The following is a 14,301-nucleotide window of genomic DNA, read 5'->3' on the forward strand; positions in this document are numbered from 1 at the left end:
TTTGGCATCACATCCTTAGGGATCATTTTGAGAAAGGTGATGTTGTCTTCGAGCATGTTGATAGCAAAAATCAACTTGTCGATATTTTCACAAAACCACTTGCGATAGAGTCTTTCTTCCACATCCGTAGGGAACTTGGTGTTCTCGGTATCTTGGATTGCGTTTATATATATATATATATATATATATATATATATATATATATATATATATATATATATATATATATATATATATATCTATAGATATATATCTATATATATATATATATATATATATATATATATATATATATATTATATATATATATATATATATATATATTATATATATATATATATATCTATATATATATATATATATATATATATATATATATATATATATATATATATATATATATATATATATATATATATATATATATATATATATATATATATATATATCTATATATATATATATATATATATATATTGCCTGTCCATTCCGTGATTCATATGTGAGGGCTACATGAAGGAACTTGTCGTCTCTCACCATTGGAGGTAATATCGTTCCTATCCAGTTGACCTATATTGATCAATTATGTATGTATACATACTTGTTAAATTTTGATATTCATGATTGATTAATGTGAAATAAGTATGATCCATGTCTATGCTTGAATTATGCTTGAACTTGCTTAGGTATCTTATTTATCATGCATTCTGCGTTAAGAAAATTGGTTTGAACCTCATATCATCTAACTAGTAACATGGGTCCCAACAGGTCGACTGAATGAGTCGACTCATCAATATCTGCATTTTCCTCGGGTCCCAGTAGGTCGACCTGTGAGTCGACTCATCAATATATGTGTTCTCCTCGGGTCCCAACAGGTCGACCAATGTGTCGACTCATTGATCTCCGGGTCCCAACATGTCGACCTATTCGTCGACTCATCGCTACCCAGATCTACTTTTTGGGATTTCAAACATCAACGTGTCGACTCATCACACGTGTGAGTCGACTCTTCGCTTCCCAATACTGGGATGACATTTATTTCGGGTCCCATATGTCGATCCATGACTCGACTCTTCGCTGCTTGGGTCAACACATATACCCTTAAAATTTGGCTGACTCAGTTCTCAAGAAATCTCTTTTCCTGCATAATTAATTTTGTTGGTCACTCTATCTTCTACTTCTCTCCACGACTATCCTTCACACAAAACCCTTAATAACCTCTCACCAACAACACTCAAATGGCATCAAGAGCTTCCGGCAAGAGATCTGCTAGAGGACCCTCTTCTCACACCGGGAATGCACCATCTCGATCACATGTTTCGGTAATCGCTTTATCCTTACTCTCTGATGATCTTGCTGAAATCTATGATAAGAAGTTCAAAAATAGAACTGTCATAAAGCAATACGTTTACTCACCGTTAGTGGCTGGACGCATGCGCATTCCATAAGTTGTGGAACATATTAGTTTTCAAGGCATTGATTTGTTCTTAAACTGCATCACTGAGTACAATGAGGATTTATTTAAATTGTTTTATACTGGCGTGGATGAAAAATCCAAGGGCTTTAGGTTTTTCTGCAACATTGGTAATCATACTGTTGAAGTGAACGATGATGTGTGGAAATATCTCTTTGAGATCTCTCCACTATCGTCTCCAACTAATCTCATGATTACCGATAGTGTGTATGAACCCGACTACGATTTTAGGACTGCCTTAAACAAAATGCTGAGGAAACTGTTTGCTCCATAAGTTGTTCAGAGCATTTCATTCCCTACTAATGTGACTACCGGTCAGTTGAAGCCTCTTGACAGAATTTTGCACTGGATTGTGACGCATATTCTGCGCCCTAAACAAGGCGGTTACTCCCGTGTGGACAAGGCCGAAGTACACCTGGTGTATGTACTGAAACACAAAATAAAAAGAAATTAGCCGCACTACATTGCAAGTAGAATCTTTGCACTGAAAGAGTCAGGAAGAGGAACTGCTCTCTGTTATCCCTCATTCATTCAAAGCGTACTTCATAGAGCAAATGTTTTAATTCAAGGTATTCCTTACAAATCCATATCTATACATCAAGAATTTTGTCAGAAGACTTTGAGTTTAATGGGCTACACTTGGGATCACTCTGCGCGACTATACAAAACCCGTCAACCAGTCCCAGGCACCAATGCTTGACCTGTGGAAGATATTAATGATGATGATGATAATGATGATGATGATGATGAAGATGAAGAAGGTGAATAAGAGGAAGAAAATAATGAAGTCCACTCTCAACCAATGGAGCATGACCATCAAGTCACTGACCATGGTGATTGGCTTGGTCCTACTCCTGGACAACATTCGTCCAATAATCAAGGATGGGGTGAATGGAAACACACAGGATGGACCAGCAATCGTTCATCCTATATGCCCACACCCTCTTCTCTATCCAAAAACTCTAAAGTAATGGAAATGTTAAGAACCATGCAAATCTAGCAGCAAAACTTCGCCACACTTCAAGAGGAGAGGTTTGCATCCTTGCAGGAACAAATTCAGAGTCAAGGTGATAATTTTGCATCCTTTTCTTCCATCCAAGAGGAATGGTATGCAGAACTAAGGAGTCAAATCCAAACTCACAGTGACAATTTCAACTCCTTTTCCTCTACCATCCTACAAAGGATTGAAGGCTCAAATCATGTTCTCGCAGGCTCCGTAAACATGCTGAACACGAACGTCATTGAATTAACTAACCTCTTTGAAGAAGAAAGACTTGCGTGTCCACCCTCCGGTTATAGAGGCATACATGAACCATTCGATGGACGACGACCTTAGATGACTATTCAAACTCAACACATTTCAATTTTCCCTATGTGTGCATGTTATTCTAGATACTTATTTGTCTTAATGTATTTGTTGAGCACCTATTGTAATGTTATTTCTGTATTGGTTATTTCACCGTGTGCTATTATGCCTATACTTCTTTCATTAACTACGGGATTTATGCATTGTTGTTAATGACCATGTGTTGCAAAGTCGCTGACTAAGTGATTTCGAATATTTTTTTACTTCATGTTGACTGTTTCCTTACCTCTTTTTGATGTTGTCAAAGGGGGAGAAATAAATGGAAACAAACATTAGGATATGGATAATATAGCAAGAACAAATATTAGCATATGGATAATATAGCAGGATGTTCAAAGGAATGCCTAAAATCAGGGGGATGATATTCATCAAAGTACGTGTTTGTGTCACGGTTTGCCATCATAAAAAAGGGGGAGTATGTGAGGGAAAATATGCCTAGTCCTTATTTTAATGATGTCAAACCTCTCTAGTCTCCCACATTATGTTTTTGAATAATATCATCTTAGCATAGAAAGCATTCATCCTTTAATATGTTCAAAATATAGGTTTCGTGTGTTCAAGCATATATGAGCATATCTTATATGTGAATCATGCACTTAATCATAGTAAACATCCTAGGTTCATAGGAGATAGGCTTAAATTGGTCATAATATGTTGCAAAACTCATTTTGGAAGTTTAACCTCTGTGAGTCGACTCATGACTCTGAGCAAAACCCTTGGGTCCGAACAGGTCGAGTCACAGGTCGACTCATTCCTGGAAAACCTGAATGGGTCTGAAATTCTGGTATCAGATATAAGATGTCAAAGGTAATGTTTTGACACTGATATCTGCTAACACATCATGGATAAAATAAACAGAATGGTAAAGCGAATAACACAAGCAATTGTTAACCCAGTTCGGTGCAACTCACCTACGTCTGGGGGCTACCAAGCCAGGAAGGAAATTCACTAAAATAGAATTAGTTCAAAGACTATCCGTACACTTCAACAAGTTACAGTCTTTCTAACCTAATCTCTACCCGTGCAACTTCTACCTAAGCACTCTTAGATATGAGAACCCACTCACTTCCCTTACAATCACACACCAGTGATCTTAAACAACAATCCCTTGTGAAAAGAAAATACTTTTCAATTACAAACTCTTGATTTTACTTCACAGTTTCAATCAATAAGACACACTCTTGATCTTGCTTCACAGCTTTGATCAAGAAGACACACACTTCATCGTGCTTCACAGCTTTGATCAAGTAGACACACACTCTTGCTTAACAGATTTAGAGTGACAAATTACAACCACAAATCAGTCCAATTCAATCATCAATGGATGACTTGAATGACCTACAAGTCTTACGACTAAACAGACACAAACCCTAGCTCTCTCTCTCTCTCTCTCTATTTCGCTCATTCTTGGTTGTGTGTTCAAACAGGTTTTCTGAGTCCCTTTTTATAGAAGCATCCAGCTGGGCTTGGACATCTTGAAAACCCTAAATCTATTTTCCAATCAAATCTTTTTATAACAGCTGTATAGATCTCCTTGGAAAATAAGTAAATCTGGTTGTAATCCATGATTGAATGCGCCAGCTAGCCATATCTTCAATCATCCAAAGATTGCCATTAATTGTGCAATCACAAAACACCAGACATTCATACTGAATGTTCTGTGTACAGGATGTCATGACATCGGGTCTGACATCCTGGAAAAAAATCCTGCATAATCCAATTTCCTTTTATAGCAGGTACAACCATATCAGATGTCATGACATTGTGCATGTCATCTGAAACAATCCTGCATGAACATGTCTTTCATCTAAGCTCCAGCAGGTACATCCAATATCAGAAGCCTTGTCATTTTATGTGGCATTCTGAAACAATCCTGCTTGCATATGTTCTTTAACTCCAGCAGGTACATAAGATATCTTATGTTAAGACATCACACATGATATCTTGTGAACACTCTTTGTTTTACCAAAATTGCTGCCAACACTTAGAATCAACAAACTCCCCATTTGGCAAATTTTGGCTAAAACATATATCTGTCCTTTTTGTTCACAAGGCAAACTATCAGCAGTTTAAACAACTTAACAGTAGTTTAATCAGCAGCAGAAGCAAAACAATTACTAGCTATGGCTACTAGTAATACACACATGCACAAGGGTACTTCTCCTCCCCCTAAATCTGTGCAACAATCAGAATTACTAGTTATGGATGCAACTAGTAAGACACACAAACATAATGCCCAGGGTACTTCTTCTCCCCCTAAAACTGTGCATACAACAAACATAACAGCTACTGTAACTCCAGCACCTGTACCAGCCAGAATGTCATCCTGACATCTGCTTCAACATCAACACCTGTGCATCATATCAGACATCCTGTTTGACATCAGAACATCATATTGTTGTAGCACCTGTGCACTTCTTTCAATAATAGCTGTCTTCCAGTCCAGCCACATACAACTTCCATATCAGCACTTCTCCCCCTTTTTAGTCAAAATTGACCAAAGGTGACCAATTAGACAAAATAAATGTCTATTAGCCTAGCAGAGAATGTTAGAACAGATGTTATAACATTAAGCATGTTAAAACAAAAAGTCAGGAAGTACACACCATCATTAAACACAACTGTGATAGCTGGAATAATGAACAAATCCAAGGAACTCATTAAGAGCCTTAAATATTACATAACAGGCATCAAGAGGACTGCCACAAAATACAAAAACAAAAACCAATCAAGACAACAGCCTTCTAAACAGCAACCCAGCTTCCACCACACCTCCCAGTCCTCAATTCAGGCAGGAACCATTAATCAAAAGAGGAAGTATCACCTTCACCTTCATCTTCATCTTCTGAACACTCAGAGCTTCCAGAGCAGCCACTGGATTGTGCTTTTCCATCTGAGTCCTTACCATCCTTTTCTAACTCTTCTTTTTCCAGGTTACAAATAAGAGCTTCCAAAGCTTCTTTTCTCGCCTTTGCCACCTTCATACCCTTCTCCAATTCCTTGTAGGTATCTTTCAATTGATCAATTAGGCTTCCTTGAGATGTAGGCTCTCTTCTGATTGATGTCATAACAACATCATTTATATGACTTCCCTCAAACATCTTGTAATGAATGGACAAAGGGGATTTTCTCCTGCTTGGAATGTCACTTGTGCTCAGAATCCCTGGTCGTTGGCTCAGGACAATGCCACAAATAAGGGAGGGGAAGGCAATGGGTAACTTCACAGCAGTTGTAGAAGCATGTCTAATGGTTTGTTCAAATATGAACTTGCCAAAATCATAGTTAACCCTTGTTCCAATAGCATGAATAATTCTTCCAAGATTGATGGAGATAATAGAGGCATGATTAGTAGGAATCCAATTAGCTGAGCTAATCTTGTGCAGGATGGCATATTTAACACTGAGCTTTCCAGCTGATAAGTGATTTCTACTAGGCCATTCCTTAACTTGGCCAGCTGTGATAACCCTACAGACCTCATTGTCTGTGGTTTCTAGGTCTACTCCTCCATCCGTTCCTCTTCCTAGGAACTTGTTGATGACACTTGGTGAGAATTTCACACATTTGCCTCTTACAAATACCTTGCAAAACTCCCTATTGTTCTTATCATGAATATCCTCAGGGATATTAACAATAAACTCCTTAACCAACCCCTCATAGCATTGGGGTAAAGTTACCACAGTCTTCATGAGTCCAACATTTTTTATCAGCTCAATAACCTCCTTTACCTCTACAGCTTCTTGTCCAAGTTCTCTTTCAATGACTACTCTTCTCTGAATGATATATTTCCACTTTGCTGCTCCATATTCCAAATGAAAGGAGATATTGTCTAGATGAACAGTAGCAGCCTTGCTAGGAGATTTCTGAACAGCCTGCCTTTTTGCAGGGGAGATGTCTGGGACATCGTCTTTAACATCCTCCTCAGAGTCAGAGCTGTCTCTTTCTTTTCTTTTCCCAACCTCAACCTTGCTCCAGGGTTTTGAGGGTCCTATTCCTGCAGTCTTTTTCACTCTAGCAGCTCTCATTTTAGCCATACTTTTTCCTTTCTTAGTTCTCAGTTTCTCAGCTATGTTAGGTTTAACCAGATGAACCAAAGAATCATCCTCTCCTTTAGTGCTTTCTTCCTCTAGATCAATAATATTTTCTTGAGGCACATTTTGTTTCTTGCTAGGTAGGGTTTTACCTAGAGAGCAAAGCCCTTCAGCAGCCACCTCTTTTTCTGATCTATATGAATCATCATCTTTATCAGCATGGGGTTCTCCCTCAGGAGAGGGTTCCCTTCTGGACAAAGGGGTAGAGACCCCTTCAACTTTATGTCCTTCACTCAGAATTCTAGTAACCAGTCTCCTTATAGCGCGATCAGTGTAATACATGTCTTTAGGAAGAGAGGAGTTACCAGAGGTATTACCTGGCTTATCTCCAGCATTGGAGGAGGTACCTGTGGTGTCGCCCGATATCATGCACAGAGGAGTGACGCCCATTACATCTTCATCTACAAACTCCATAGGTGAAGTCTTTGCATGTTGGGAGGATTTGGAGTCAGATGATGATGGATGTTGAGACATGTTGCAGGACTTTTGAGGAAGGTTTCTTTGCCCTAGCTGAGCTTTTCTTAGAAGTTGAATGGAAATGGCGATTGCTGAGTTTAGGTAGCGTGTGCTAAGGGAATAAATACTATTTTCAAAGCTTGGGAATGATTTATCATTAATGTGGCTCTTTCTTTTAAAAGGGCAGACATTATTTTTATTTCTTTTATTTTTTCTTTTTAATTGCCATAATTTCTCAAGAGTCCAAATCCCTAATTTCCTTTCCTCATATTCAATTTTACCCAAATTCCTTGCAAGCTTGTCTGCTAGTTCTAGTCCAAGCTTTTGACTTCTGAATTTGTCTTCCACAAATTTCCTAATGGAGTGATAATAGCTAGACCGGTACTTTGTCCACCTGTGTTGAAACTGATTTTTGGACCTGGCTTCAGCATTCAGGAAGCCATAATACAATGTTATGACATCATGTGTGACATTGTATACAATCAGTAATAGGTTCATCCAACCCAGTTGAGCCCAACTGCTATCATCTTCTAAACCTTTCACAGGTGTCGTCCAAATCTTCTCCATATTGTCCTTGGCCTTTTTGCACAGAGTCCTTTGTGGATTGGTCCCAACAGTTCCATTCTCCCTGTGGCTGGTCAAATGTCCACCTGTTTGGTCTAGCCTCTCAGTTGTTTGAGCCATCATAACCTTTTCTCCTCTGGGCTTCTGGTGTGACATCTTTGTGTGACATTTTCCCCAGCCTTGTTTTTCATCACTCTTGAGAGCATCTGTACTCACCCAATACTTTAAGGGACAATCCAATTGAGAGCTCTATATGTAGCAATTGTCTTTGGTCCCGATTCCTCTCATAATTACTTCACTCTTTATTGTAACACCCCAAAATTTGCCCTCCTCATTCATGCATTCATTTAGCATTTCATATTGCATTTCATCATGTCAATCAGAATTAGAAAATAATAATAATAATAATAATAATAATAATTTTTTACAAAAAAATAAATAAATAAATATAATAAAAAATAAATAAATAAAATATAATAAAAAAATTTGGACTTGGACCTTTCTCAAAAACCCACTAAGCTACCAATATTAGCCTATAAATACTAGAGTTTCATTGAAACAAAAGCCACACAGAAGAGGAGAAGAAGGAAGAAAAGCAAAATACTCTGAGGTTTCCTTGGAACAAAACCCTGGAGGAAAAAGAAAGTGAGAGAAGAGTCAACAGAGTTCAGAGCAACCTCCGGACACTGAAGGGAACTCATTGGCAAAGAACTAGTTCTAACTCATATAAACCCTGAGATTGTTCTGCAAACCCCGGTGCAATCCAATTTCAATCAAGCTCTCCAATCAAGTTTGCCCTATATCTATCATCTCTATGCTTTCAATTTGAATTTTCTGAATGTATGAGGTATTATGGGTGAATTTGATACCCTTTTGATGTATATGTTTAACAAGAGGTTTAGGCCTCCTACCCTTGGTTGTTTTTTGTGAATTGAAAGGGCATGATTCATGTGGTTACATTTTGATTTGGGGGTAACTCTTGGTTACCCTATCTTGTTTCACTAACCCTTTTGTTGAGTTTTTGTGAAGGCACATGACTTTTGTAGGGATAACTTGCGTGGTTTCCCACTTTATTTGTGGGATAACCCCTAGAGGTTCATTCCGATTACCTGTACTGACTCACTTTTCTTTGATGGCATTAGCTTGGAAGGATCTCAGGGTTTCTTACTCCTCTAATTGTTGTTACTTCGGATCTTTATCCGCGTGGTACTTTTACATTTTTCCCGCATTTTACTGCTTTCCTAGCTGGAAGACCTCGATAGGAGGCAACGTTTGAGCCCCTTGGTGGCATTTTACTTTGAGATACATGTTTTGTGTTTTGTATTCATATCCCTGCAGGTAGCGCGGTTCCTTCGTCAAGGACTGCCTTTTTTCCCTCGAGCATCCCAAACCCTAAAACCCAAAGCAACACGTTAACTCCTTCTACTACAGGCGAGTAAGTCTCCAAAGGTCGAGCATCCGGTAGATTGCGTAGTGACGTCGTTCGTCCAAAACCCAATCCATAACCCCGTAGTTAGCCGAACTACGTTTTTCTCTGATTCTCAGGCCAGATGAGATACGTAGGCATAAGACGCGATGTCTTAGCGAGCACACATCCCCCCAACCCATAGGTCAGCCGAGCTACGAAGACTCTGATTCTCATATTCAGATGAGATACGTATGTAGTGGATGCGACATCCGCGCGAGTCCTTTTCATTTAACCCTTTTTTTGGTAAACAGCACAAGATAAACCCACACCCTTTAGACAAGAACTACAAAAGTGGACCCCGTAGAGTACTACGGATGCGTAGGGGTGCTAATACCTTCCCTTCGCATAACCGACTCCCGAACCCAAGATTTGGTTGCGAGACCCCGTCTTGTCCTTTCCTTTTTCAGGTTTACCCCGAGCGTTTCCTTTCCCTCCTTTGGGATGAATAACGCACGGTGGCGACTCTTCTGTCTTTTTCTTTCGCCGGTTGTTTTTTTTTCGCACTGTATTTTTCAGGTTGCGACAGCTGGCGGCTCTGCTGGGGACTAAGAAGTTGACCTCTTGCTGGTCCATCTACCCTAAGCGAGTCCCTCCTAGCTTTTGTAGTTTGTTTGTTTATTGGGTGTTCATGCTTTTGTGCAGTTATTTATTTACCTGCTTTACCTTATTGCATTGTGTATATATCATTGTTGTATCTGTTGGCTGGCTGCTTGGTGATCTTTGTGAGATGAGTTCTATACCCGAACTCGAGTGCACTTAAGATAGGAGAATGGCATAGTCCTGTCAACTTGTGTGGAGTATTCCTTAGCGAGTTGACTTGCAAGCCCATTCACTTGGTGGAGGTCATGTTGAGATCAATAATGTCACATAAGTAAGTTGTGGTTAGACATTACTTGTTCCAATATAGACCTAAGAAGCCGAGGACCTTAGTTTACCAAACCCATCTTGGCCTATTCGTAGGATGTAGTGCGAAAGTCGTTCAAATGTAAGATTTGATACGATTGTTACGCGATACTACACTCATAAGAGTCTCTCTTGAGAATATTGTTGGAATACGAGTAGTCGTTCCTCTGATAATATCCGAAAGATGGGATTATGACTATGGGAACCTTTTGTAGAACATGTTTGGCAGGTTTAAACCTTAGTACACTCCTTTTGGGTGGTTCTTAACCTAAACTCCATGCTCGTGACTTGCAACAAACCCTTGATTCATGGTTAATCCGATCAGGTATCCTTAATATCAATGGAACTCGGGTGTTGATAAGATGTAAACCAGAATCCACCAAAATGGGTGGTTGATATTAAGGATAACATGATCCATCCCATGACCTTTGTTTGGTGTGCTCTTAATCTCTCTCTAGACAGTGCAACCCGACAGATGTTCAAGCAGATACATCAATTCTGATTGACAGGCCTTTGCATTGCATAACATCATCTGCATATTTGCATCCAACATCTCATGCTTATTCATTTGCAGGGTATTCCCTTTCAAAACGGGGGTGCCTTAAAACTGAACAAGTAGTGCATCGCATACCATGCATATTAACCCTTGTCTGTTTTGCAGGTGTCACCGCAGTGTCTAATGTTTGTTCCCTGTATCAGGCAGTTATTGGTCCCAAGCGAGTCCATAGGTACCCGACAAAGGAAAATCGTCCACAACTAGCGATGGACCAAGTACAGAAAGAGCTGGCTGATATGCGTGAAAGGATGGATTAGTTCATGACATTGATGACTGGTATGGCAGCAGGCCAAGAAAAGCTGAGGGAATTGGTTGAGCAACCGAGGCCCAATCCAGATTTGGAGATACCAAATGCTGAAGGAAACCCTGGTAACCCTGGGAACGCTGATAACCCTGTGAACACTGGTAACGCGGGTAACGCAAATGCTGATGGAAACCCGGGTAATGTTGGCAACACAGGGAATGTTGGAAATGATATTGGCGGAAGGTACAATGTGAATCAAGGAATTCAGATTAACGGGCACCCCGTTACTGAAGATTATCAGTGTGATCAATTTTCTTTGCACGACGAGGCCCTCGAGACCACTCGCCGTATGGATGAGCTTGCTGAGAAGCTCAAATCTTTGGAGTCTCAAAATTCCTTAGGTTTTGATGTCACAAATCTTGGTCTGGTTCAGGGAGTAAGGATTCCTCACAAGTTCAAACCCCCTACTTTTGAGAAATACAACGGGGCTTCTTGCCCACGCACTCATCTCCAATCTTATCTGGGAAGGTTGGGAGCTCACACGGAAGATGAAAAGCTGTGGATGTACTATTTTGAAGACAGTCTAACTGGAGCTTCTCGTGAATGGTATTCTCATTTGTCTCGTACTACCATCAAGAGCTGGAAAGACTTGGCAGAGGCTTTTATCAAGCAATATCAATACAACTTGGACATGGCTCCAAATCGGACCTTGTTGCAAGGTATGTCTCAGACTGCCAAGGAAACCTTTAGGGAGTATGCTCAGCGTTGGAGACAGATTGCTGCGTCCGTCCAACCCCCTATGTCTGAAAGGGAGATGGCAGACATGTTCATGAACACTCTTCAAGGCAATTATATTGAGAGATTGGCTGCTTTCCCGTCAATCAGCTTTGCAGAGATAGTAATTGCTAGAGAAAGAATCGAGAGTCTGTTGAAGATGGGCCGAATTCAAGACAATAGTGGTCCCAAGAGACCGTTTGCTGGTAATGGTCAGCGAAGAAAAGAAGGCGAGACAAGCGCTGTGTATGCCGGCAGAGGCAGGGGTAGAGGACGCCCTAATTATTATCAAGATCAAGTGGCCGCAGTCACTATTCCAACACTTGTTCCTCAACCGCAATGTCATCCGCAACAACAACCCAAGTACAACAATCAACAACAAGGAGGTAATCCGGGTCAGCAGAGACATTATCAACAACGTCCAAGGAAAACGGACCGGGTCATCGAGCCAATCCCAATGCCTTATTCAGTATTACTTCCCAAGCTGATTGACATGAATCTGGTTACGTTGAGAACTCTGGCCCCACCAATCGATCCCAATAATTTGCCCAGAGGTTATGATGTCAACGCCAGATGTGCTTTTCACTCCAACGCACCTGGCCATACTACAGATAATTGCAAGGCTCTCCAGTTAAAGGTACATAACTTGAGAGATGCCCAGGCTATCAATTTTGCTCCGGTGCCTAATGTTATCCAGAACCCGATGCCGGCTCATGGCGGGCAGGGGATTAATGCTGTCGAAGTGGTTGAAGCTGGTAATGCCCAAGGCTGGGGCAAATTTGTGGAGCCAGTCATCAAAGAAGACAAGTTTGGGTTGGGGTATGCTCCGGGATCTCAGAAGAATGAAACCGGTACTCTCTCCAGCGGGGGTTTGGTTTCTCCCCACGTCGTCAATGCTGCAGATGAAGACAAGGCTGACAGCGACTGTGACTTAGATAGTTGGATTCGCCCGTGTGTCCCGGGAGAAAAGCTCGACAATTGGTCGTCTGAAAAAACCGTTCGGGTTATTCTACTGAAAGAGTGATTTTTATTGTTTTCCTTTATTACATGCATAATAAAGTCTTACACTTTGCCCAAGGTGTAACGGCTCATTTGTAGGGCCATCCATTTAGTTACGTTTCGCAATTATTTTTATCATCAATAAAGGACGGCTTTTACAAACAATTTTGTGTTCTCTTTCTTTCAGTTTTTTTTTTACTTTTTACAAAAAAAATGGCAATGTTTCTTTTTTCGTTTTTCCTTTCTTTTAAAAAAAAATCTCTCATTCTAAGGTAAAGCATGATCCTCCATCATGCAGAGCCGACCACTCGGATCTCACTGCTAACGACACTGCTATGGCCAAGTATGACTTCGACAATCCTATCTATCAAGCCGAAGAAGGGGCTGAGGAAGATTGTGAATTGCCTGAAGGGTTAGCCAGATTGTTGAAACAGGAGGACCGAGCAATACACCTTATCAGGAGGTGATTGAGACCGTCAACATCGGTACCGAAGACGACAAGAAAGAGATCAAGATCGGGGCCAGTCTACAGGCCGAGAGGAAAGACCGTTGATCATGTACTTGACTGTGTTAGAAAGGTCAATGGGTTGTGTGCTCGGTCAGCATGACGAGTCAGGTCGAAAAGAGCATGCAATATACTACCTTAGCAAAAGTTTACCGACTGTGAACAAAGATACTCATTGCTCGAGAAAACTTGCCGCGCTTTGGCATGGGCTGCTCGCCGACTAAGACAGTATATGTTGACTCACACGACTCTATTGATATCAAAAATGGATCCAGTCAAGTATATTTTTGAAAAGCCATCACTTACCGGAAAGGTTACTAGGTGACAAATGATACTGACATAGTATGACATCCAATACACTTCACAAAAAGCCATCAAGGGAAGTGTCTTGTCAGACTATCTTGCAGAGCAACCGATTGATGATTACCAACCTATGAGGTTTGACTTTCCTGATGAGGACATCATGTTTCTCAAATCGAAAGATTGAGAGGAACCACTCCCGGAGGAGGGGCCTGACCCTGAATCCAAATGGGTTATGATGTTTGATGGGGCGGTCCACGTCAATGGTCGCGGAGTTGGTATAGTGTTGATCACACCGGAAGGGGGTTCATATGCCATTTGGTGCCAGAATAACTTTTCCCTGCACCAACAATGAAGCCGAATACGAAGCTTGTATCCTAAGACTTGAGGAAGCCGTCAAAATACAGATTAAATCCCTGGATGTATACGGGGACTCAGCTTTGGTCATCAATCAAACCAACAGGGAAATGGTGCTATGCTGGAACTACGTACCCAGAATTGACGTATCTCGGTCAGAGACGAATGAAGAAAGCATTTGGTCAGAAAGTACGCCCTCGGGGGTATCAAGTCGGTGAATTGGTACTCAAAAGATTTCTTCCTCCCA

General features: G+C 40.6%; 1 protein-coding gene across 1 annotated transcript; it reads right to left on the reverse strand.

The window, feature by feature from the left end:
* Positions 1 to 1,285: 1,285 nt before the first annotated feature.
* Positions 1,286 to 7,402, reverse strand: LOC127130664 (uncharacterized). The gene is made up of 3 exons (XM_051059635.1): positions 6,797 to 7,402; positions 6,419 to 6,700; positions 1,286 to 1,363 (listed from the first exon to the last, which is right to left on the reverse strand). Exons 1-3 carry the CDS (start codon positions 7,400 to 7,402, stop codon positions 1,286 to 1,288), a joined length of 966 nt encoding a protein of 321 aa, XP_050915592.1.
* Between the last annotated feature and the right edge of the window lie 6,899 nt (positions 7,403 to 14,301).

This window comes from Lathyrus oleraceus, chromosome 3 (assembly GCF_024323335.1).
Source record: "Lathyrus oleraceus cultivar Zhongwan6 chromosome 3, CAAS_Psat_ZW6_1.0, whole genome shotgun sequence".
NCBI classification, from domain to species: Eukaryota; Viridiplantae; Streptophyta; class Magnoliopsida; order Fabales; family Fabaceae; genus Lathyrus; species Lathyrus oleraceus.